The 24,907-nt window shown below is 38.8% G+C and overlaps 3 protein-coding genes across 4 annotated transcripts; 1 reads left to right on the forward strand and 2 right to left on the reverse strand.

Moving 5' to 3' along the window:
- Nucleotides 1–3,975: 3,975 nt before the first annotated feature.
- Nucleotides 3,976–9,448, reverse strand: snrnp40 (small nuclear ribonucleoprotein U5 subunit 40). The gene is made up of 10 exons (XM_005797320.3): nucleotides 9,230–9,448; nucleotides 8,508–8,637; nucleotides 8,306–8,399; nucleotides 7,976–8,141; nucleotides 7,720–7,842; nucleotides 5,783–5,903; nucleotides 5,627–5,709; nucleotides 5,328–5,389; nucleotides 4,408–4,511; nucleotides 3,976–4,234 (listed from the first exon to the last, which is right to left on the reverse strand). Exons 1-10 carry the CDS (start codon nucleotides 9,338–9,340, stop codon nucleotides 4,185–4,187), a joined length of 1,044 nt encoding a protein of 347 aa, XP_005797377.1. The 5' UTR covers nucleotides 9,341–9,448; the 3' UTR covers nucleotides 3,976–4,184.
- Nucleotides 9,449–9,520: 72 nt separating this feature from the next.
- Nucleotides 9,521–14,304, forward strand: zcchc17 (zinc finger CCHC-type containing 17). 2 transcript variants are annotated; one of them, XM_014476082.2, is made up of 7 exons: nucleotides 9,521–9,602; nucleotides 10,996–11,175; nucleotides 12,034–12,134; nucleotides 12,228–12,319; nucleotides 12,403–12,503; nucleotides 12,629–12,768; nucleotides 13,458–14,304. In XM_014476082.2, the coding sequence occupies exons 2-7, from the start codon at nucleotides 11,037–11,039 to the stop codon at nucleotides 13,617–13,619; spliced, it is 735 nt and encodes a 244-aa protein (XP_014331568.1). In that variant the 5' UTR covers nucleotides 9,521–9,602; nucleotides 10,996–11,036; the 3' UTR covers nucleotides 13,620–14,304. The 2 variants fall into 2 exon arrangements, with proteins under 2 accessions (XP_014331568.1, XP_023201085.1); XM_023345317.1 differs by lacking the exon at nucleotides 9,521–9,602 and adding an exon at nucleotides 9,719–9,796.
- A 5,589-nt stretch (nucleotides 14,305–19,893) lies between these two features.
- On the reverse strand, nucleotides 19,894–24,310 carry LOC102216737 (fatty acid-binding protein, heart). Its single transcript, XM_005797322.3, has 4 exons — nucleotides 24,135–24,310; nucleotides 21,897–22,069; nucleotides 20,284–20,385; nucleotides 19,894–20,202 (listed from the first exon to the last, which is right to left on the reverse strand). The coding sequence occupies exons 1-4, from the start codon at nucleotides 24,205–24,207 to the stop codon at nucleotides 20,149–20,151; spliced, it is 402 nt and encodes a 133-aa protein (XP_005797379.1). The 5' UTR covers nucleotides 24,208–24,310; the 3' UTR covers nucleotides 19,894–20,148.
- Between the last annotated feature and the right edge of the window lie 597 nt (nucleotides 24,311–24,907).

Genomic DNA, 24,907 nt, shown 5'->3' on the forward strand with positions numbered 1-24,907 from the left:
TCACAGCGAGCCCCCCCTCCTCATGAGGAGCCGTGAGGTTTCTGCAGGGGCGTTCAAAAGAACTACAGACACCCGGGACAGTGGGGGGTACTGGACATACCTTTCACCTATAACGCTCCTAGAAAGTTTCTTATGTACAGTACAGACCAAAAGTTTGGACACACCTTTCTAATTCAATGGGTTTTCTTTATTTTCATGACTATTTATAAGGCAATAAATCCCACTTATTAACCTGACAGGACACACCTATGAAGTGAAAACCATTTCAGGTGACTACCTCTTGAAGCTCATCAAGAAAATGCAGAGTGTGTGCAAAGCAGTAATCACAGCAAAAGGTTGCTACATTGAAGAAACTAGAATATAAGGGGTATTTTCAGTTGTTTTACACTTTTTTGTTTAGTGCATATTTCCACATGTGTTATTCATAGTTTTGATGCCTTCAGTGTGAATCTACAATGTCAATAGTCATGAAAATACAGGAAACTCATTGAATTAAAAGGTGTGTCCAAACCTTTGGTCTGTACTGTATATTTGGTTATGAATTTAAGAGCGGACAGGCCGATCTTCAGTTAGTAACAGTAAACTTTTTCACATTAAATATACTTTTGTTTATCCTGTTGCGATATGACCGCAACGGCCAAACAATTTCTACATATAAGATATCAACACAGTCTAGTCCAGAAATCAATGTGTAACACATCAACAATCCTAAGTGGCATTAATTATTAGCAAAAACATTCTGTTTAGTGGACGACAACTTCAAGATGTTTCCTATGCGGAGACGCTGATCGCATGTATTGGTCGGGTGTGATTTTGACCTTTTTGTCCACATAAACTCTCCTCAAGTTCTGAAGGTTCTGTTGCCTCCTCCATGCTCTTTAGTCAGTTCTTTACATAGATTTGCATTTGTGTTCCAGTCCGTTAACCATCAGCCTGATGGGTTTCATTTTGCTCCCTGAAACCAGCTCGGAGTTTCCATGTCTCTGTGTTTGGCGTCAATCTCTTGCTGAAAAATCCAATTCGGTTCCATCTTCAGATTATTATTAAGAATGTCGCTGTACTTTTAATCCATTAATCCTTCCCTTAGTTACCTGACTGCGGACTGTCATAATTAGGATTGAATTTGTGTGTATATGTCACCAATTTTGAATCTGTATTTATTTCTGGACGTAATCTGGATCTGTTTGCTCTGTGCTGCTCCTGGAGTCCTTGTTGCTAGCTATAAACTGATTTGAATAAAAATATCAACACTTACATTGTTGAAAAGTAACCAAGCGTTTGTAGGATGATACGCTTTACCTTTCCATCTCAAAACATTGCGGATGAAGTCCACCCATCCGTCCATCATCTATATCCGAATATCCTTGCAGGGTCGTATGGTGGCTGGTGCCTGTCTCAAAAAATCAACTCCATTTCCGACATTCCCCCTTCATTGCACCATCCCAACAATGCTTCTCCAAGATGTCCATTGATGCTGTTTACAACCACTTTTAGGGGCATTGTAGTTTGTATGATAAGCTAAGCAGATGCAGAGTTCCACCAGGAGTTTGCTAATTGCTGCTGCCGCTAGTCTGGTGGAGCTCTGCTGGAGACGGAAGCTCAAAGGCGGAGCTTAGGGTAAATAGGTGGTGCATTGTATGACCAGCCGTTAAGGCGTCAGATTCAAGGATTTCTCAAACATGCATAGATGAGTCAAAGCAATACTCCAGGTATGTTTAATGAAGCAGCGACATTATAACATGATATAGAGTTCAGAAAAATAAAATTTATGTGATACTCCCCAATTTAAGAGATCCCGAAATGGTTAAAGAGGTTCAGCCAAATGCGGAGAATGAGTCAGTGTGTCATCATCAACACCAGTGTGGACTCCGGCCAAGGAGAGTCCAGTTTGTGATTATTGTTCAGAGGGGAAATAAAAGGCACGCTTTAACAGCCGTGGTTCATTTCTGCCAGACCTCAAGCCATGCCTCCTTCCAATAAAGTGGGCTAAGTCAGCAAACACTGGCGGTAGATAATGACTGCTTTATGAGCATGGAAAACAGCACCCACCATGTAATAGAGTTATTACATTCAGTTTGTACATGTTAGTTCATAAAGTGAACAAACAGCGGACATAATCATTAAGAACACTGGCCTCTGGTATTATAATGCACGCATGATGTAGCTGAGCCTCAGGCACATTAAATAGGTTGTTTTTCTGTCTCAGCTTTTTTCCTCCCTTATTAAAATTGTTTGTGGAAGAAATTATGGAATGATATACGGAGGTTTATGTCTTGTCAACTTAACCTGAAATATAAGAAGCTTGCTCCAAGTCATACTTTGAATGCGGTTTTGACCAAAGGTTCTCAAATCTCTTCGAAATTTTCACCAAAACTTTTGTTAAAAATTTTAAATCCGACCTTGGCACCAACCAATTCAATTTTGTGGCACCCATGTGAATTTTCTTCACACTAGATGAATAATTGGACTAGGCCCACAGCATGTTCCTTTTATTCTACTTCACTATTATGATTAAATGCTTAACAACCAATATTGGAAAACCAATTAAGCAGTTAAGTCTTAAATAGGTATTCACAATATAAACTCAAACATTTCTAAAGATGTTGGTCTAAGATACCTGTTAAAGCCATCACACATTTAACCTACATTGCTACCATAGAGCCATGTAGCCTATCTTAACTCCGTTTGGGTCCTATATGTATGTTTCAGGCTAGGAAAAAAGGTGAACAAGCAATTTACATACTAGAGCAATTCAACCGAAAACACTTATGTGTCTTAACAAGGTTTATACGCAACAAATTTCTGTCATTTCAGCATAAGAGCTGCAGATTTTCAGGCAGGTCAAAGTCTGGTCTACTCCAGAAGTCTGTCCTGTTGAAACATCCAACTGTGTCCCAGTTTCCATCTAGCTCTCGTTTTGAGGTTAAGTTCGTCTTTGTGTACTGCACCAGTAACCATGGTAGCAAGCCATCAAACTAACATGGTCAACAGCTGGTTTAGATTTCTATCCTTGAGGGAACAGATTTTGGAGCAGAGCCTCGTTTCTTGGTCAGCACATTCAGTTCTTGGTGATATAAAACTGGATTTGTTTGGTCACAGAACACTGAGAATCACAGCGAGAGATTCTCAGAGACCAAAAGTTCACAGGGAATCTCTGGTGTTGGACCATTTCTCATTGAGCTCTAAACCGATCCAATGTACCCTGAAGGTCACGGTAGGAATACAGCAACTGAGTGACATCATCTGCAAAAAGAGACCCTGGGTTTCTTTAACCCGACACTCTTCATTATGCCTTTAAAACCTCTCCATGCTCACCACAAACAGAACTGGAGACAAGGCGCAGTTCTGGCAGAGTCCAACCCACACTAGCAACAAGATCAACTTTGTGTTAAGAATGTTGTTTTGGTGATGTATAGACTGGAAATCCCTTAAAAGTGTCCAAACACTCCAACAGGAACCCAAACAAAATCCTTAGAGGAACCCTTCTTCAGATATATATTAAAGTTTTTTTAAAGTTTTTCTTCCAAACCATGAACAAAAAATGTTCTCTAAAACAAAATACGCTCCAAACAACAGCGCATTGTGAGAACTGGTAATCACATAATCACTGAAGGATTGTAAAATATTTATAGAAAAGCTGTAACTATTGGGAAAAGCTGCAGGATCATTTCTAGGGCCAAAATATGTGAACCAGAAAACAGTTTACTATGTGCATGAAGACAGACTCCAAAAACTCCCAAGCCTCAAAATGTTTAAAACAACATGCTATAATTACTTCTACTTTTCCTTGTTTGAAAATTATTTCAATGTTCAAGAAGTAAAGAAAAAAATGTAGCAAAACCATAGTAGCTCTTTTATCCCTCCATAAAAAACAGCTGGGTCTGTTTTAGATGCCAACAAGGACAAATGTAAATCTTCTCCCCCGCATAATAGTAAAACACCAGTGACAAAATGATACGACAAGAGTTGCTTTTACTGAATACCAAGTTTATTTTAAAAAAAGAAATAAATCAAAGTTTTTTAAAAAAAGGGCCATTTTTGAGGCTGACTGATGGTAATAAAAGTTCATCCTGAGGTTGTTCTGAGGCGAGACGAAGCATGTAAAATAAACTCCATCAGTGCCCATAAAACACTTCCAAGGCAGGCCGCTCATATACACACACACAGTCACACATCCACACACTCTACTGAATTTCTCCCATGTACAGACGTTTATCACTGGAGCCAGACAGCACTGCAGAGAGAAAACAGATGAACAGCCCAATAAAATTAACAGATTTTATGCATTTAGAAACTACATCAAGACTGCATTTGAGGTTAGTTTGTGACCTAAAGAGGAAGATAAGCACTTCTTTGATGCTTCAAAGGTTTCTGCTCTAAGCTACAGCAACTGAGTGACTGACTCACCGACAGGCTCCTCTGGGTGGAAGACCACCTCATTGACAGAGCCGGCGTGACCCGGCAGCTTGTACAGGATCCGTCTGGACGTGGTGTCCCAGATGTACACAAATCTGGGAGGGCAGACAGAGCAGCAGAAAGAATCACTTTACCGAATCTGTCTTGGTGTTTTCAGTCTGTCCGCCATCTTTGAAAGGCACCTTTACAAAGGGACAGAAATAAATTTGGAACGGTCTCTCATCTAACTCGTTTTTTTATGATTTAGTAGCTTTTTCATAATGTCTCTGTGCAGACATATCAAGAAAACCTTTGAGTTCATCTGTAGTGGGAAAAGAGATGTCTGCATAATCTAACAGATCTGGAAAAGTAAAGCAAGGCAGAGAAAGTAAATATTACCAAGTCAAGATGTAGCTACCACAAAAGAATGAGTGCTGACTCTGAACTGCTTCAATCAGGCATCACTTTAAGGGTTTGCCCACATTCATGCAGCGTTTGTTATTCTTCTGTTTTTGCATTAAAAAGTTGTTTTTTAGTTCAGTTATGCAGAATACAGTTAACACATAATGTCATAAGGGCTCATCACAGACACCCAGCATTTTGACTTTAATAACAAATTGTGCTTATGTTTAATTCTGAACAGTTAAAGTTAAAACAAGACTGGACAAACCGAATAAACAAGAGGAGCAGGAATTGTAATAAGACTTGTTTTTGTTTGTTTATGTTCTTTCTTTAGAAAGAAAGAACACAATTGAGAGATTTCGAACATTTTGCTCCTACTTTCATGCAAGTTAATTTTGAATTCTGCAAATTTTATCTAACGCTCTGAAAAAGCCTTCATGTTGACTCTACAGTTCTACTTTACTCTGTAATTCAAGGACGTTGCTAGTACAGAAAACATTTACGGTGTTGTCTGGTGGTTTGCTTGTTACCTGTCAGCTGAACCTGCTGCGATCTTACTGCCGTCAGTGGACCAGGAGCACCTCAGCAAGTTCTGAACAAACAGCAAAACACGCAACAGGCTGCATTAGCAATGAGATGTGATCTGCGAGTCCTTCAGAGCAGCAATTAGTTCAAGCAAATAAAAAGGCATTTAGTGACTGAATGATGAGTTTCCATTACAAAACAGTTGAATGAAGCCAAACAGTATGAAAAAACTCCTAAAAGGTTTTAGCTTTAGTGTCTAATTAAACTCTTTGACCTGTTTTTCCTACTAACAAATCAGGATTACCTTCTCGAAGTTGTGGACGTTACCCTGGAAAATCTTCACGCATCTCTCCTTGGGTGCGAACGGTCGCACGTCCCAGATCCGCACTGTGTGAAAGACACACAGTTCTAAAACAACAGAACTCATCCACATTATGAGCCACATGAAACCCAACGCCACCTGTGTTGTCCATGGAGTTCGACAGCAGGTACGATCCCTCGGAGCTCAGGCTGAGTCCGGTCACAGAGTCACCGTGGCCGTGCATGTTGTAGATCAGCTTGTTCTGCCGCAGGTCCCACACCTGCACGACGAGTGGGTTGAGAAACAGTTTTCACAAAGAACACACAGGGAGCTTTAAATAGGCCATCTGATGCAGATGGTGAAGATGGCGCCGTTTCTGAGGGGCCAGAGAGCTTGCCATGAGTTCTGAGTCATGGTGGTAAAAACCAATGGTTGTAAGGGGCATCAGCAGGAGTCGAAGAAAACAGTGGGATTGTAAAACTTTTTTTTGTCCTATAAATACCCGCAGAGTTTCTGGAGTCTCTCAAAAGTTAAACTGTTTTTGTTCTGTTTAGTTCAGGGCAGTTCCACTGTACTCAACAGGGCCAACTGCATACTGGAAAAATTATATTTTCTTTTCAATAGAATTGAACTATTTGAAATTCAGACAAACCTGAATGAAGAATTTTAAAGAGTTAAAATTCTACCGGCTGTTCTGTTTGTATTTCCTCAGAGGATTACAGTGTGTATTGACTCAAAGTGCTGCTTTGTCACTTTTTCCAGGAATGATGGGTAGCCTAGGAAAACATGCAATTAGAGGATAAAAGATCAGAGAGCACAACATGCAACCAACCACTTCTTAGTCTTATTTTACCCTTCAGTATAGTTATATTTGGACCAAAAATATTTCAACTCGCACAAATTTATGTTTACATTTCTTTGAAGAAATAACACGTTTGGCCTTTTTTTTAATGTAATAGTACACAATGCCATAATAGCTACATTCAAAAACTATTAAAATTCTCAGTTATTTATATCCTCCACCTTAAAGTTTGTTTAATGAAACCAGAACAAGTTCCAGAGTCACTAGAGGGTAGGAGTAGGATTCACCCTGTGGCTGTTTGGAGCATAGAGTAACATAGTTTAGTCTCTTTCTCATCTGCTGGTCAGCTGGCTGAAACATGGCTACCACACTTTTACCTCACAAGACAAAATAAGCTAGAAATATTCCCAGTTACAAAAACTGAAAAATCAAGGTATAGATGTAGCAGAGAGACAACAACAACAACAAGTAGGTCATGACTTTATTTCTCTAATTAGCACATCAACGAGGTCATAACAGAGTTTTAATAACCTGACTTCACTTTGGACACAAACTCATTTTTATTGAGGCCTAACTGCAAAAATAGATGCTTTCCTTCATATGTTTTAATGCTGCTGTCATCAAAACACAAAATGGGTCTGAAAGCTCGACCAAAAGTGTGTCCATTAAGGTAATTTTTCTAATTGCATCTAGTTTTAGAGCACTATGAGGTTTGTGTCCCTCGTTAAAAATAACAAAACCTTCAGTCACGTAAACGAAAGGCAACATCTGCGCAGTAATTATGGCTATTTATCTGCCAGATGGTCCAAGAGAAAGGTCAGAAGAATCCGCTCCTGTTTTCTGTTTTAAATAATGTAAACAAATCAAGTTTTACATTTTTTTTATCCATTTACTAAAGGTTACCCTGAGGCTACCATACCAGCCCATGCCTTAAGAGGACGATATCGGTATACAAAAGCTCACATTTTTCTTTCTTTTTCTCATCCATAATTGCTATTCTTCTAAAAGTGTCTGTGACATTTAACGTTTTACACCTCATTATCTGAGTCAGGTGTGGGCATCTATTTAAGTGAGACTCCATCTTACTAAACCTAACATGACATTTGCAATTTAGTATCGAGCAAATACTGCATTTGTTGTGCAGCCTTACTGTAACACAATTCACATTAAAATTCAATTTGAAAAAAAAATATAATTTTTTAAAAAAAATGTATCACTTACTATCGTTAATACTGAATGTTTAATTGTCAGTACTACCATGTTTAGGATTGTTTAGTATCTTTGATGTTAGTACCTTGATGTCATTGTCGATGCCTCCGGATAGAATCTGATCACTGGTGTCATTAAACGTCACGGCCAGCACCTGGTATGTGTTCTGAAAAGTGTGGATGGCCCCTTTTTTGCGGATGTCCCAAAGCTGTAACGCGACAAAAAGCACTCACATTTAATTTATGACCAACTTTAAAGTGCAAAAATGTGGTCGGGTATGCATTTCATTTCAACAATAAGCCACTGAGCCGTTTTATGGATTATTTTAACACATAACCCACCTTCACTGTCCCATCATCACTGCCAGTGCACACCAGCTGGGGCCCCCGACGAGCTGGATAGCAGGTGTTAACAAAAGAGGTGTGGCCCTTCAGACGCTTGATCCTCTCACCGGTCTCGCTGTCCCACACGCCCACAGTCTTGTCTGTGCTCGCCGAGAACAACAAGCTGAAATATATAAAAACATATCACAGCCAAAAGAAGAATTTATAGATGTTTACATCTATAAATTACATTTATAGATGTATCTCTAAAATACAACAACAAATAAGGGAAACAGCAATTTTGTTTTCTTTCAGAATGGGATAATCATCTCTGACAGCTGCCCACACCTGCCATCTGTGTTGTAATGCAGCTCCATCACTGCTCCACTGTGGCCCTTCAGGGTGGCGAAGTTTTCACAGTCTCCATAGACGTTCCACATCACTGCAGCAACGTCACAAAGCAAACAATATGTTATTTACTGGAACAGTGGTCCATCGGCTGCGCTCTGGTCTAATGGTAGATGGAGTCTAACTTTTGGCAGCGACTCACATATGAGCCTGTCAAATCCTGAGGAGGTCAGCGTGGCGCCGTTGGGGTGAAACTTGCAGCAGTAGACCTCGCCCTCGTGGCCCGACATCAACATGATCGGGGCCTGCAGGCTGGAGGTCCGTGGAGGGCCCTACGGGAGCACAAACATTTATAGTTTCTGCATCACACCCGTCTAATTCATTATGATGCAAACCCAAAAAGGATGTACTGGCATTTTGCTGTACTTTTGATTAAAAAAAATAATTTCCAAGAAGGAAAACTGACAATGTTTCAGTGAAGATAAAAGCAAATTATCTCATTAATTAAGCAATCATAAGCTGACTTAGTGGAGCCACAGAACAGTTTTAAAGTTGGATCAATTTTAAAAGTCTATAAGACTTGAATTATGTAAAGACACTCCACATCTAACAGATTATTACTGCTTAGGGTGATAATCAACATCCAGGTGATCATGATTAATGCCTAAATGTATTGAACTGATCGCATGTGTGACATTTAAGGCATACAACTAAACAGTTTGATGCATACAATACATCAAACACATCGATGTATTTTCCTTTCAGATATTTTCCTGCTTAACTAACAAGTCATCTTCTATAAAATGTATTTTAAAACAATCTCCTTATTCAGTTATGACTTTTAAATCACCCAATAACAAGCTAATGTAAGGATTATGTATGTAAAAGAAGCAGATATGAAGACACAGCAGCTATGGTTCGTACCGCGGACACGAGCTGCTGCGACTGAGCCGCCGCCACCAGCTCCATCCGGGGCCGCTTCATGGCGGAGGGAACCACCGCCATGTCGCCGGCTCTCTTCAAAGGCTCAATCATCCCGGAACAGCCGAAAAAAGAGCAGAAAATCCCTTAAAACAAGGTTACAGGTTATCCAAGAAAATGAATGGACTTTGTTGAACTAAAAAGAATGTCGGCGGAAGCAGCAACAACGGAAAAGACGGAGCACGGAAATACTTCCGCTGGATAGAAGGCTTGTCATTGGTCAAAGTTTGAGCCGGATGCGATGATTGGCTATTCAGCTTCCTGCGTAGAGATTGACACCGGATGTAAAACATCCACCGTACAATTATCACGAAAGGTACAGCATTGACTTATATTTTCTTAGGCTTATTGTCCAAGTTATCACAGTTCTTTCTTTAATAATCATAAGTCTGCATGAAATATTAGCGTGAGTAGACTGAATATATGAATGTGGTTTTTTTTAAGCATTTATGTGATACCTCCCGTCTCTGTGTTACTTGACAAAACGTAAACAGTGTGTTCCATCCATCGGTTAGTATTTTGTTTTTCCTGTATGATTCATACACCTTGCGTCCAGCAGCATTTAAAATTTACTCCGTTTTGAATCATACATTTCGACGTATTTTATTTGGGTTTTATATGCTTGACCAACAGAAAGTAGCGCATTACTGTGAAGTGTATAATACGTTGTTTTTAAAGGGTCTTACTGATTGGAAACTCCTTTTCTGTATTCTTTGACCATTTTTGGACATTATTCTTTGCAAAATAACAGAAGCACAGTCAGTTTGGATAAAGAGCGTTTGTAAACATAATTTTCTAGTCTCTCCACAGTTGCTCAATTGGATTTAGAGCTGGGCTTTAACGGCGTGTGTTTTTAGCTATTCCATTTCATTGTAATATGTTTAAGTTCAGTACTCTTCCTGAAGGTGAACCTGGAAGAAGACATTTTCATCCAGGTTTCACCTTTATGTAGCTCTGTCAATATTCCTATCATCTCAGGACAGCTTTTTATGTCCCTGCTGAGGAAAAGCACCTCCACAGCATGATGTTGCCACTACCATGTTTTCACATGAGATGATGCGTCTAGACTCTAGACTTAGGAGCTTTGGATATTTTTCTTAATCTTCCTTAGCATCCTGCTCAAACTGTGTGTTTACAAGACAAAATTTGGTCCTCTTCCAGCCTTGTCTGTCACCGTTCAAATTAATGTAAACATTTTTAATTATCTTTAATTTTAAGCAATAAGTTTATTTTTCTCTATGTTATTAAGATCAACATACCTTATCCATACTAGAATGGTATGTTCTCGTTTCTTTTCCATTTTGAAACATGCTTCTGTTTCGGGTCTTATTTGTACCCCAGGAAAACAGGAAGTCATGATTGCAAATTAAAAGTTTTCACTGATCAACGTAAAAAAAATATTGCATAAGCAATAATAATGCTTTAGTTATTGCATATTTCTTAACATGGATTTTGATTACTGACCAAGTAAATGTTCCTAAATTTTTGGTTTGAGATTATGCTGCTGGAATAAAACAAACAAACAAACAAACAAACTTATTTTAATACTTTATGCAGTTCTTTACTAGTGTAAATGTTTTATTTTATTTCAAAACAGAGAAAAAGTAGACCTTTCTACTCACTGTGGCTTCTGTTACTTTATATATTTTCTTCCGTCACTTTTAATGATGTTGCAAATCCTAATATCTGTTTAATTATCCGCCAACCAGATCTACCATAAGACAGTTGTGACCCACCCATAGTTGGGATAATGTCTGATCGAGGTGGACATGGTCGTGAGCCGGCCGGATTGGATGGTCTGCCGCCGCTGCACAGTGTTGCCAAAGGAGAGGTGGTCTCTGTGCAAAGCTACGGAGCCTTTGTCCGACTGCCAGGTTACAAAAAGGAAGGTTGGTAAAAAGGGCTTCCAAAGGGACTTTAAAGTAGAGAATCATAACAGGGAAAAAAATGTTACAGACAAAGACAGGTTTAAGGTTTTAGGTTAGTTTTAGTGTGGAGGTGAATCACTATTATAGCTACAAAAATAAACCAGAGTGCTCTCAAATGATGGGCAAAATATTCTTCAAAATCTTGTGGTCCACGTCTGCTTAGGGAGAGATGTCTGTGGGAAAATGTTGCTTTATGTTAACACAATCCGATCTCATTCTTATTATGCACACCCTTTGCTCCCCTTTCAAGAAAAAATATGTTCCACAAATCTATGCTTATATGCTAATGATACATGTTTACCAAAGACACACACACATAATGGGCTATGGAAAGCATACGGAGGGATACAATATAAGCATACTCAAGAAATATGAGAGTTGTATGAAGCAGGTCATCTGAAATCTATATTTAGCCTATGAGTTATGTATTTGATGATGCCTTATCACTGGCCACTTTGGAAAATTGCTAATGCTTTTCACCGCTAGAGGGCACACTCAGCAAAAGTTTGGTTTCAGAGAAAAGTTAAGTAAAGCCTAAGAGGGATAAAATAGAACATACAATTAATTTACTTGCAATTTAATCACATGAAATAGCATCACTTGTTCACATTTACACATAGGAGCTTGACTTTAAAGTAGTTGGACTCCTCGTGTCCGGGTATCTGGCTGAATGGAATAAGAGCCTAAAATTAATATGACATTCTTGGCTATGATGTGTGGCTATAAACATGTTAGAATGATATGTTTTGATCCTGTAAGTTATTTTTGTGTGACATCTTTATAAAAAAAAAAAAAACCCTGTAACTCCACTATAAACAGGTTTGGTTCATGTCAGTGAGATGTCTGCCTCCAGAGTTGAAAATGCCTCTGAGATTGTGGATGTTGGCGAACATGTGTGGATCAAAGTCATTGGGCGCGAGGTAACGACACACAAAAAAAGCACAAGCACACACAGGTGTGGAATGTAAATCCAGCGTCACCGCAGTACGACCATTCCTCTGCCTGTCTGTCAGATTCAAGGTGACAAGGTGAAGCTGTCCTTCTCCATGAAGGCTGTAAATCAGGGAACAGGACAAGACTTGGACCCCAACAATGTTATGGCAGAGTAAGTGCTTACAGTTTTATGTGTGTGTGTGTGTGTGTGTTTCTGCAAAGGAGAGTGTTATCCTCCTCTGTTTGTGTTTACAGTCAGGATGCGAGGCGCAGGAAGCAATTCAGAGATCACACGAGTAACAGGATCACTCTGGAGGCTGTACTCAACACGACGTGTTCAAAGTGTGGCTGCAAAGGTGACCCAGCATGACTAGAACTGTAAAAGAAAGAATCCAATTATGAAAAAAATATTTTTGAGACAGCAGCTGCCTCATGTCGAAGTTGTTCAAAGTCAGTTTCAGTAACTCGAGACTCCTTTCAGGTCACTTTACAAAGGACTGTTTCTCAGCTCCGGGCTTGCAGTATGCTCTTGTGCCTGAAGAGGACGATGAAGAGGCACAGCAGCAGCAGACAGCCACAAACAGGCCACCGCAGGACTCAGACAAAAAGAAGAAAAAGAAGGTGAAAATGTTAAATTAAAGAAAACCTGCCCTGCTTTCCCTTCCTGTTTATTCCTCCGATGTTTCTCACCTCGGCTGTCTGACAGCTCATGTGATCCGACATGGCAGTAGCTTCATGAGAACTCCTGTTTTATGCTGATTTGACAGAAAAGCTGTGACCCAGTTTTGAGGTAATGAAACTGCTGTCAGTGTTCTGTATGTATCTGCAGCCTCAACGTTCAGGTTCCTTTCACAGTGCCTTGAGGAACTCCTCGACTCCTTGGACTTTGTCACTTTTTGATAAATTACAACCATAAACCGTGATGGGTTTTGTTGTGATTTTGAGTGTTTCCTAAATGTGAAGTAACAGGAAAACGATAGGATTTTTTAGAAAAACAAAATCGCAGCAGGCATTTGTGTCCAGCTCCACTGCAGTAATACTTGTAAAACTACATTTCCAGTTACAGCTGCGAGTCATTTTATGGGGTGCCTGCTTTGCACATTTAGCGATGAAAATCTGCAACACTTTTCACATATTGTTTTGTTAAAAATGACAAACCCTGTCGTTTTTTTCCCCCTTTACTTCAACATTGAGAGCTAATATGAGCTTATTTATTACTTTAATAAAGCACATTCTGTGATGTGGTTGTACCAAGGATATAAATACTTTTAGAAGGCACTTACAAATTTATACTTACATGTGTTCTTCAGGAAAAGAAAATGAAGAAGAAGAAGAAGAGGGAGAGAAAGGAGTCAGACAGCGACAGCAGCAGTGAGTGTAAAACGAAGAGGAGGCGTCATAGCAACAGTCTCGACAGGCAGGAGAAGAAAAAGAAGAAGCACAAGAAACAGAAATCACACAAGCACAGCTGAGGCAGCCAGAAAGCTACACACACACACACACACACACACACACACACACACACACCAACACACACATGCCTCCAGTCTGTCACGCCACCACTATCACACATGCACATGTTGATAAAACAAAGCGATAGGCTTGCGGTCTCTTATCTCATCATTATTCCTTATAAACCACAAGCTAACTATGGAAAATACAGTCGTAATTTAGCAGTGTTTTTTTGTTTTTATTGGTAATATATTTCCTGTGAAAGCTCAAAGGAAAATACTGTTTTGAACAAAAGGTCATGTGACCATCCCCGTCTGGCCTGGAGTAACCTCTGACGCCCACAGCGATTCGAGTCTTCGCCTCTTGTGTAATCAAATATGTGTAAATTATATGGCAGCGGGAGACATCCACCTTTTTTTGAAATGCAGATATTATTTACAGTTATCTGGTTTCTGGTGGAAATCAATTAACGAGACATTGGGGGGGGTAAAGTTGACAGACACACACACACGCACACTCACACACAAACAGGAAATGTAATACCGCATGAGTGAACACAACAGAACCCTCATATTATGGTGACATTCAGATTTACGTTTATGTTTTCATGTTGTTGTAGATGCATGTGTTTATGTGTGTATTCCCACAACCCGCTTCCTGACCTGCTGACTCCATTAAATCTGTTTTCACCTGTAAAGACGACAATGAGCCTCCTGACTCCTCTTTGTTGAAAGCTCTTGAAGTCATAGTGTTGCTGTTAAAATCTGCCCTACGGCCCAGAGTACATACCAGCACAAGGTCACATCCAGTTAATGTTTTCAAGCAAGGTGGTTAGTCAAATAGAGCTGGTCATACTGTGCCTAGGAAAAGTATTCACACCCCATTTTTCATATTTTCACATTAAAAATAGCACTCGATGTAATTAAATGGATTTTTTTTTCTGGATAGATGTGAAGGAGAATGAAAATGATTTGTGTTTTTATTGTATTCAGTCACATTTACTCTGAAGCTCATCACCAAATCCAATATTGCAAACTGCTTTCAGAAGTCTCATAATCATTAAACAGAATCAATACCAATAACCTCCAGAAGTCCACCTGTTTATAACGTAATGTTATTTCAATAAAAGAGGTTTGTTAGGGAGCTCTAATGAGGCTAAATTCAAAATACTGTGTGGCAGAAAACTAGCAGTGCACATTATACTAGACATACTGCTCATCTGGTAAAAACACTTTCTTTAGAAGGTAAAGGTACGTTGAGGTTTGATGGGAAGATGGATGTAGCTAAATACAGACCAATTAAGAAAAAAAAAATACAAAATTAGAAACTGGAAAAGATTTGAGACTGGAGCGGAGGCTCACATGGAGGACAACAACCATACAGCTACAGTAGAATGATAAAGATCAACGTGTATTCATGTGCTCACTGCCAAGTCCCGAACTGAATCCAGTGAGAAATCTGATACTTACAGATGTTCTCCATTTAATCTGACCCAAACTGAGCTATTACTCAAAGAAGAATGGCCAGAAATAGTGTTCTCTAGATGTGTAAAGCACGTGTAGCTAAATGCTCCAAAGAATTGCAGCTGTAATTGCAACAAAAGCTGATTCCACAAAGCGCAGACTCAGAGCGGGTCTGACTGAATATGGATCGTCTCCACATATTTTAGGTAATTTCCAAAAAAACTTGAAAACTGTGCAGAATTTTCTTTCCGCTTCAGAATTATGCATAGCTTGGTATTGGTACCTTGCATAAAAGTAAAAAAAACAAACAGAAAAACCCCCAATTACATTTGTACCCTATTTCTGATTTTCTGCTGTAACATAAGGTTTGTGAGAACCATTTAACCAATATAAGAATCCCACAAACATTTTTTGTAAGTGTTTGTGGGAAACTTACAAAAAAATGTTTTGCAGCGCTGCACTGACCCAGATTCAACTTTCTGCTTGTGAGATTTGACAGATTATTTCCAGATGCAGTGGTCTGAAATGGTTCCAGCGCAGCCCACTGGCAATAAATTTAATCTCAAGAATCCTCTTCATTTCTTCTTCTCTTGTTTACTCCATGTGGATCTAATAGACAGTCCCAAACTTTCAGAACCAGAGTTGTAACCTTGTTGTGGTCAGTCGTTTTGTATTTTACTTTGTTTCTTTGGACATGATTAATAACAGTTATGGCTGTCCTAAACATGAAATTGCTGTACTTAAACATAAACAATGAAACTCAAATTTTAGAGGGAAACTGAAATATTTGCTTTTCCGCTAATAAAAGAAAGATAGTGGTACTTTTTGAAAATAAAATCAGAGCATGTTATTTACCAGAGTTACTGGGCTAGAGCCTCAGCATAGCTGGAGGTGATGCTGACTGACCTTCAGAAAGACATATATTACGGTAAAATGACTTAAAACTCAAGATTAGATCTCATCACAAGCTTCACATTTTCCGTACGCTTTCCTCTTTATCTCAACATCTTTAGAGACAAAATAGACTCTTTATTAGTATAAATTGAACAGTTTGGCAGTAATAGCTAGTTCCATTTTATTTTGTCACCATACTTTATTATTATGTGGAATAGAAATAGTAACTGGGGAAAACACTGTAAGATCCACAATACTGCAATTATGAACCACATTGTAATCATTTATAGTTTCAACTTTGGTTTAAATGAACCACAGAATTAACCAATTTCTATTAAAAGTGTTTTTTGTCTCTTGTGTTCATTATTTTTTTTCAAATTCAAAAATGTTACAGGCTTTTTTTCTTTAAATCGTAAATTATTATTTAGTGCTGCTGGAGGCGGCACACAAGCCACGTCAGTCAGAATGAACATTAAATGTTCTGGATTTTGGTTCTTTATTAGCTGTAAGCCACAATTATCAACATCAATAAAAATAAATATCTGAAACATAGCGCTCTCTGTGTGTAGATAATAGCGTTTTGAATCGGATTACTGAAATAAATTCACCTTTTGACGTGTTCACTGAGAGCTACCTGTTCAAGAACAGGTGTAACCTGCTGAGAAGCAGTTCATCGTGGTGCGGATCAATTCATGAGTCACCGGGCCGAGACCTGCTGCGTCTGCTGCGTTCCAACAGCTGCGGGATGCCTACTGGGAGTTTAAAGTAAAACTTCTCGTCTGAACAGAATCAGAGAAAGAAGCCACACCTCCCAAGCTCTTAAGCGTGACTAGAGTTTGCAGTAAAACAAAAAACGAACACTCAAAACACCTTGAGTCATGTATACAAATGGATAATGTTCAACTGAAAGAACACAGAAGCTTCTTTGTCTTGGTTGCAAGTTATTTGTCTGGTTTACAAGGGGAACTGAGGAATTACTCAATATAGAGAGAATGATACAAAATGTCTTTCATCATTCTTTAATTTTCCCTCAAACCACCAACTGACAAGCTGCAACTTGGCCAAAAAGTCTGAGGTCACAAGAAGACGATGATCAAAAACAGACACTCAAACCGGCTGGGAAAGATATGAAATACAAACAAAAAGTTTTTCTGTTTTCAAAAATCATTGGTTCATGCAGCCTTGAATCTGTCAGTTTAACTGCATGAAAGTTTATGCAAAGGATATCAGGTCAGTCCGAAGACTTCCTTAAGCAACTAATCCAAGGGACATTTAAATAAAAAATTCGTATTTTGTTGATTTTTTTTCTCAACTTTTAACATTTCACCTCGCAAATCTTTGCATTGCTTACATTTTGATTCAGGTTTACTGTTCCATACCCCTTTGTCTTTAAGCACAAACAACAACAAGGAAAAACCAAAGTGCTTTTCAACAAAAGGGTAGACAACGGCAAAGCATTCAATAGGTTTGGAGCTGCAACACCACAATCTTCATCACCTCTGAATCTGATTGGACAAGTGAAACCATCTGGTCAACCGACTGGAGGGAACTAGATATTAAATATGAGTGCAGCAGGTCAGACAGAAAAAATGGAACTTAATTTTTAAGAGACTTTAAAAAAGTGCAAGGACCAAGAAAATTAATTCAGAAAGGAGCTTTAAACAAGTGGGGGTAGCAAAAAAAAAGAAAAAAAGAGAAGTGTGTGGTTTATGCTTGTAAGCAGAAAGTGCAAGAAAGACAATTCCCAAGAAAGGTTTCAAAATTTCTTTTTGACAGGATAGAGTTGATTTCTACTAGAAAAAGCTGAATTTTACCAATGTATGTTCCTGATATTGATGGATCCTCCATCACAGCAAAATTTGTAACATTGGCTTTCTTATAGACTGGTGGAGATAGACACCAGTCGGCCCACAACCCTGAAAAGGTAAGAAAATGGTTTTCTGAGGGAGGAAAGGTCACCATAGTAGGACCTGGTGGGTATAAATAGTATAACTTCAGTCTTGTTCTCATTAAAAGTCAGAAAATTTGGTACCATCTATGTCTTAGTGTCAACCAGAAAGTCAAGAAGATGCTGAACATAGCTGTCAGCAATGAGATTTTACTTAAAAGTGGGGAAAAAAATTATGTTTAAAAAAAAAAAAAAGCATCAAATGCAATAGAAAAAAGAAAAGAGGAAAGCAGAGAGATCAAAGAGTTGAGCCTTGTGCATCTCCTCAGCAAAGGTCAGCAAAGGTGCAGGTAAACTCGCTAATGGTGTCACAAAAACATCTCACCAAGAGGAAAAAACCTAAGTTGGACAGCTGAACCTCAGCTGGACGCCCACTGTTCACAGCCGGGAATGTTTGGTGAAATGGATGCCGAACTTTTTAACATGCAGGCCACATGGAAATCGGAGTGAGTGGCATCATGTGTCAGGAGCTGTCACCAACTGGCTCACTCCAACAGTGTGTCTTTTCCCATCAGCTAAACACAAGATACCTGTAGAAATACTCCTGAAACAATCCTCCATCTTACAGATTATGCTGTTCTAATTTGTTTGACTTTCATAATATCTCCCATTCAGTTGCTCCACCTCTAATTAATGACACACATGTGTGGTGGACTAGTAATTACGCTGGTGCATTGGTAGAAGAGAACTATACTTGAATGTCACTGAAATTTTCAAAAAAGTGCCAAAAATGTAATTCCTCCTACAGAGCGTCTTTGTCAAAAAGTTGCTACTACTAACAAAGGTGAGGAAGATCAGGTGAGTAAATATCACACTTATAATTGTTATATATGTAATATATTACACCCACCACTGTGAGATTGTTTCCATCAACTTCCCTGACCAAACTGGTCTCCCTACCAACCCTTTTTTGTCTACATGTAATAAATTAGCCTAGGCTACTTGCAGAAAAATGCAGCGGATATAAGATTTCCTTTGTTCTGAGAGCAATAAATGCATCAAATAAATTAAAGCAATACCCTGGAATATTAAGTGGCATTAAATGATTTTCTCTTAACTAGTATCCCACTGGAATTTGTTTATTCGACACCCTTTCTACCTGGTTAAACTTGGTCAAGGTTTTTGCGAGATCTAGTTTTGTCTTTTGTCTACGTCAAATCTAGACCCAACTGTAAAAATGGAACTATGAAATAAACAAAATCAAAGTCCAATGAAACATTTATGTTTATGATTAATTTTCATTAACTTCCAACAGCTTCCTCCACAAACTGAAGACATTCCTCTAACAGTTGTGGTCCATGGCAGACAGGAGATGAACTATCTCCTTCCCTGCCCTTTTACCCCTTAACCCTGCATCCAGTTGGCTCTGAGTTATTACCACATGATCTGAGAGGGAGGGATACAAATTTAGATCTCACACCTAATACACAAATAGAGGACATAACGTTTCCCTCATCCTGGGCAAACACTCTGATCAAACCTCCCCACGCCAAGGGAAAATATACACTATCACGTAGACACACAGGTTTTTTTTGTTTTTTTTTAGGAGCTATAATTAACTTCAACTCGAGTACAGCCAATTGTTATGGAAACAGTGGTTGCACGCAGTACTTGGCTGTCAACTTTGAGGTCCAAGTAAGTATAGTTCACATTAGAGCCTTGTTCAGCAGGTTCGACAAGCATTACATTTATTTAAGGAAGTTATGACCTTGGAAGGAGGTACTTTATTAAAAATTAATCCGTCCAACAGCAACAGAAAAAAAGTGAATAACCTCTGCTTGACCTTAGAACAATGAATTAAAAAGCAGCCTGTATATTAAAGAATAGAAAAAACTGGTTTACCCGTTTGTCATTGTTGACTTTTATTTTGAATGTTTGAGATCATAACATTTTCAAATTCCAGAAATGTGCAAGGTTTTTTTTAAGAACCATGCAAAATACAGTATTTTTAATATGTATATCTATAAAAAAAAAAAAAAACCCAACAACAATCAGCAGTTTTATTTAAAACAACAACAAATTATTGGAATTTATTCAGTGTTTTAGTAGAGGGACAAACAAAAAAAAAAAAAGAAAAGAAAAAAGGAGAAGTTTACGAAACAGGCAAAGTCAAGGTCAACAGTAATACTGAAGGTACAATAACAGGGGACTAGCAGCCATACATGGCGTTTTCTTGGCCTCCTTACTACAGAGTCGTACGGAGTTTTGGGGCTTCAGCTGATGCAGTACACTCCATGGCGGGTTTTACTCTGCTTTCTCGTAGCGACGTGTGCAAACCACATCTCCAATTTTAAGTGTCTATGGCAAAGAAATTAGGAGATTAAAATCTGAAAAAACACAACACATATAAATGTTAAATATGCATTATATGATACCTACCAATGTGAGCTTGTTTCCGTCAACTTCCCTGACCAAACTGGTCTCTTTACCGTCCCACTTCTGTACGTGTACCAACTTGCCGTCCTCTATTGTCACTAGGGACTTTAGAGAAAAAATAGAGACACATTTAATACATGGCAATATGGAAACACAAATAAAGCAACATGTAAAGCAACATGATGTCACTTGCTTTACTTGGGCACTTATTGAACTAAACAGATTTGAGTGCCATTTTAGTCTAAGCAAAATAATTGCAAAAAATGTATTCATCTCCCAATGAACCATTGCTTTAAAATGAACAAGATATCATTAAAAAGACTCGCCAGTTAAAATTACATAAGCTTGGCAAGATACATTACTTTTAGTCTGACTAAAATTTAAAATTTTAGATTTAAAGTCTCTACATTAGTTGTGCTAAGCTAAAAGGATAGGAATATGTATATATACAGTACAGACCAAAGGTTTGGACACACCTTTTAATTCAATGAGTTTCCTTAATTTTCATGACTATTGACATTGTAGATTCACACTGAAGGCATCAAAACTATGAATAACACATGTGGAAATATGCACTAAACAAAAAAGTGTAAAACAACTGAAAATACCCCTTATATTCTAGTTTATTCAAAGTAGCAACCTTTTGCTGTGATTACTGCTTTGCACACACTCTGCATTTTCTTGATGAGCTTCAAGAGGTCGTCACCTGAAATGGTTTTCACTTCATAGGTGCTCTGTCAGGTTAATAAGTGGGACTTCTTGCCTTATTAATAGTCATGAAAATAAAGAAAACCCATTGAATTAGAGGATATGTCCACACATTTGGTCTGTACTGTATCTTTTTTTCTATTTATGCAAATAAATAAAAAAAAAATTATATTTATGCTAATATTACAAATTAACTTTTACTTGAACTTTTCTTCTGTCCTGAAGGAAAAACTATACTTACGAAATACCTTAAATGTAAATCTTTTAAAGAATACTATCTGCTAAAAAGAAAAACAATGTTAGTTAACATTACCCATGCTAAAAATTAAGCTCAAACACATTTTAATTAATTGACCTTAACGTCTTATCTTCAAATCTTTATGGCTAACTTCCATCGTCATAGGAAAGACCACACACCGTGGGCAGAAAGTGTTTTGTTCCCCTATCCATCTTATTTTACAACAGCACTTATAAAAAGGTGCTGCAGGTGACCGGATAGACTGAGCTGACTGAGATCATCTATTAAATTGACTGAAGAACCAAAATTAGAGCCAAGAATAGACTATTTTTAGTATTTGTGAGCCTGCCTCTTTATTATTGAATTATTAAATTTGTATAACTTTTCTTCAGGTTAACTTAGAAAGTGAGCTATTATAGTTACAGGTTAATTTTCTAAACTACAGAAAAGTTATTGCTAGGGAAGCTCAACTGTGAAAAATTGGACTGATGTAAGTATGCAATAGTAATACTGCTGTCATGTTAGATTTAAAAATGTTTTATCTTTTTTTTTTTATCCGATTACTCAATTAATCGTAAGAATAATCACTAGATTACTCGATTACAACAGCCCTTCCTCTGAGTGTTATATTCTAGTCGATTATAGAACTAAAAAGCCTTTGACCTCTTACCTTGACCTTCCTGTCATCTGCGGTGGTCTCGTCAAAGTCCTTTCCAATCTTAAAGGAAAGCTCCGTGTTCTTAATACTGCTCTGGGTCTTCACGGTCACCGTGTCGCCTTCCACAGAGATAATTGTGGTGGGTTTAGTCATGTTGCCTATCTTGCGTGTTGCAAAGCCCACACCTGAACAAAAACAAACAAATGCAACTCATCAGGGAAAGTAAAAAAAAAAGAAAGAGAGAAAACATTTCAATTGCCCAGATACAGTTAGATTTAGTAATGCCAAGGCTGAAGGATTCTGCAGCCTGAATACCACTCTGCAAAGCTCATGTCAACAGTTTCCTGAAAACAATGATTTTTCACAGGGATTTTCAGAGGAATTAATGTGCACTTTTATGTTTTTGAGTATTTTACATAATTTATTAGCAGACCCGTTACACTACGCCATCCCACAGGGTTCTATACCGGGCCCCCTTCTGTGTTTTTAGCACAGGGTGCCTCTGAAATCAATCTTTAAACAGCAGAATATTTCCTTTCATGACAACATACAAATTAAGCTTCTCCTAAAAGTAAAAAAGAAAAGTCTTAAAAGCATTTAATCATGGATGGATATAAACATCTGGTGTTTCAATTAAAAAATTATATATTTGGTAAATTAGATATTCAGTGTAAAGTTGATAGGGCCAACTTTGTGCAGCTGAGTTTTTACTGAGTGACTTGTTTTAGGATGTACTTAATTTTCCCTTTTTGCTTTATCTTTGTCAAATTAATAAAGATGGGAGAAGATATATTTTGATATTTTAAAACCTAGGTGAAATGACTACATGCTAAAACCCAATAATTATGGGTGACTATTTAACAGCTAAATTGGCTTCAAAATTACACTTGGACAGCTGAAGCTCGTTCTGATGAAAAAGTCCAAAGTTAGGATTGGAACATATAAAAATCCAAAAGGCAGAGAGGAAAATGTGCAAAACAAAAGTAGAGAGTATGAAGCAATAGCCGTATCGGTTGTTGAAACATGTTCTCCCGAAACCAATTCTTTTTCATTTACAGATGATTTAGAGAAAGTCAGTGGGATCTGTTGATACAAGGTTAAGGCAGAAGCTGTGGATCTGGCCCCCCGGGTGCCTTCAAATGGCACAATCTGTAATCTTTATTTGACTACTATCAGGCCTGGAGCATGTTCTTTAAACACAGTGGGGTCCCATTGACCAGAGTTCCTGTCTGGACATGCGAGAGAGCAAATGATTGCCGACTTGGCTCTCAGAACGGGGGTGTGTGAGCATTAGGGATAAAAGGAGTTTATGTGATTGGGTAATATTGACTCACTCCCTTTTCTGCCATAGTAGAAAACCTGCTCTCAATAAGGCTTACAAACAGAAAAACGTGTTTGTGGATGAACTTGACATAGCAAGATGCGTCATTGAGCCAACAACTGGGGTCAAAGGGTTGAAGAGTCCAATGGTTTCTGAGCTGAAACAGAGCGGGCAGGTCAATGGTGGGGATCCTGCGAGGTCAAGGACCATCAATCTTCTTGACAAAGTCAAATAGTTCGTCACGGTTGTAAAATTCACCGCACCTGTTCCAGCACTGGATGCTAAAACCAGCACATATGTGGAAGACTTTGCCGCCATCTTAATATTCTGCAAACTCCAAGATGTCCGAGTCATTTTGATATGCAACTCTTATCATGGTGGCAAACAATGAGAAGCTTTTAGCTAGGGTCACACATTATGCACAATTGTGCGTGTGTGTGTGCGCATGTGCGAAAGAATGAAAGCGAGACAGTTGCAGACCATTCATCGCCTTCACAGTTGGGGTTTTCTTTTCTGCACCAAAGGAGAACCCCTCCCTTACTCGCAGCCCTCTGGCCATGCGGTCCACCATTCTTCCTCCCTTTTTCTGGCTTCCGTCTTCTCCCGTGTTGTTTTCTTTTTCTTTCCTCCACACACCCACTCTTAAATCCCATTTCCACCCCCACCCCTAATTATGCAATTAGGTTCCTCCCTCGTTTGCGGTACCACAATTATTTAATTTTACCCACGCTATCCATCCACCAGCCGCCTCTCGGAGCGTTTAAAACCTAAACGCAGATCTTTATCTTCCCGCAGCCTTTTCTTTTTTGCCGCATGTGTTCACGTGCAGCCCTGGCAGCGCCGCATCCCCGCTCCTGTTTCGCACGCATGCGCACACGCTTCGCACTCAATAAACGTGCACCGGACGAAAACAGAGAAATCCTCCTTACCCAGCTCTTTCATGTAATCGTCAAATTTATCGCTCTCCTTCAGGTTCCACGTGCCCACGAAAGCCTCGACCATGTTTGCAGCTGCGCGGTGAAATGAGGACGCGGGGCCTGTAAGAGGGTTAGCAGTCGGCGGCGAGGCAGAGGAGCGGCGGAATGAGAGAGGAGGGAGACAGAAAGAGGAGAGTTTATTCAGCAGCTCAGGCTCTCTCTCTGCAATCTGACTGGTCGGTTTCAAACCGGCTGTTCGTGATGTCAGCCGCCCGTGTAGAGCAGAGCAGGAAAGGAGGTGGAGACAACATTACGCTGCTTGATACTGCATGTTCATGAGGTTATTTCTTTAGATTTTTTTTTTACCCCGTTATTTATGCATTTAATTTATAAAGTCACTCAACTCTGAGGCAATGGTTTATTTAATCAAACTGCTGCGTTAAGGTTGGAAGTATGAAAGAGAGGATCACAAAGAGCCATAAAGAAACCCAGGCTGGTGGAATAAAGGGACTAAAGGAGATGGGGGCAAGAGGGTCGACCATGAATAAGGCTTCACTGTTAGAGACAAACGAGGGAAGAAAAAAAAAAAGATTGAGATTGAGTGGAGGATGGGCAGAGGTTGATTCCCCCCCCAATCCACTAGAAAAGTGTCATGGCTGTCTTCTCAGATTCATTCTCGATCATTCTTTACACGACAAATGTGTTTAATTCACATTTTGTTGAATTGCATCAACAGATATCAATGCGTTTTGTTGGATTGTATAGACACCAAAACGAAGTAGTGT

This window comes from Xiphophorus maculatus, chromosome 13 (genome assembly GCF_002775205.1).
Source record: "Xiphophorus maculatus strain JP 163 A chromosome 13, X_maculatus-5.0-male, whole genome shotgun sequence".
Classification (NCBI taxonomy): Eukaryota; Metazoa; Chordata; class Actinopteri; order Cyprinodontiformes; family Poeciliidae; genus Xiphophorus; species Xiphophorus maculatus.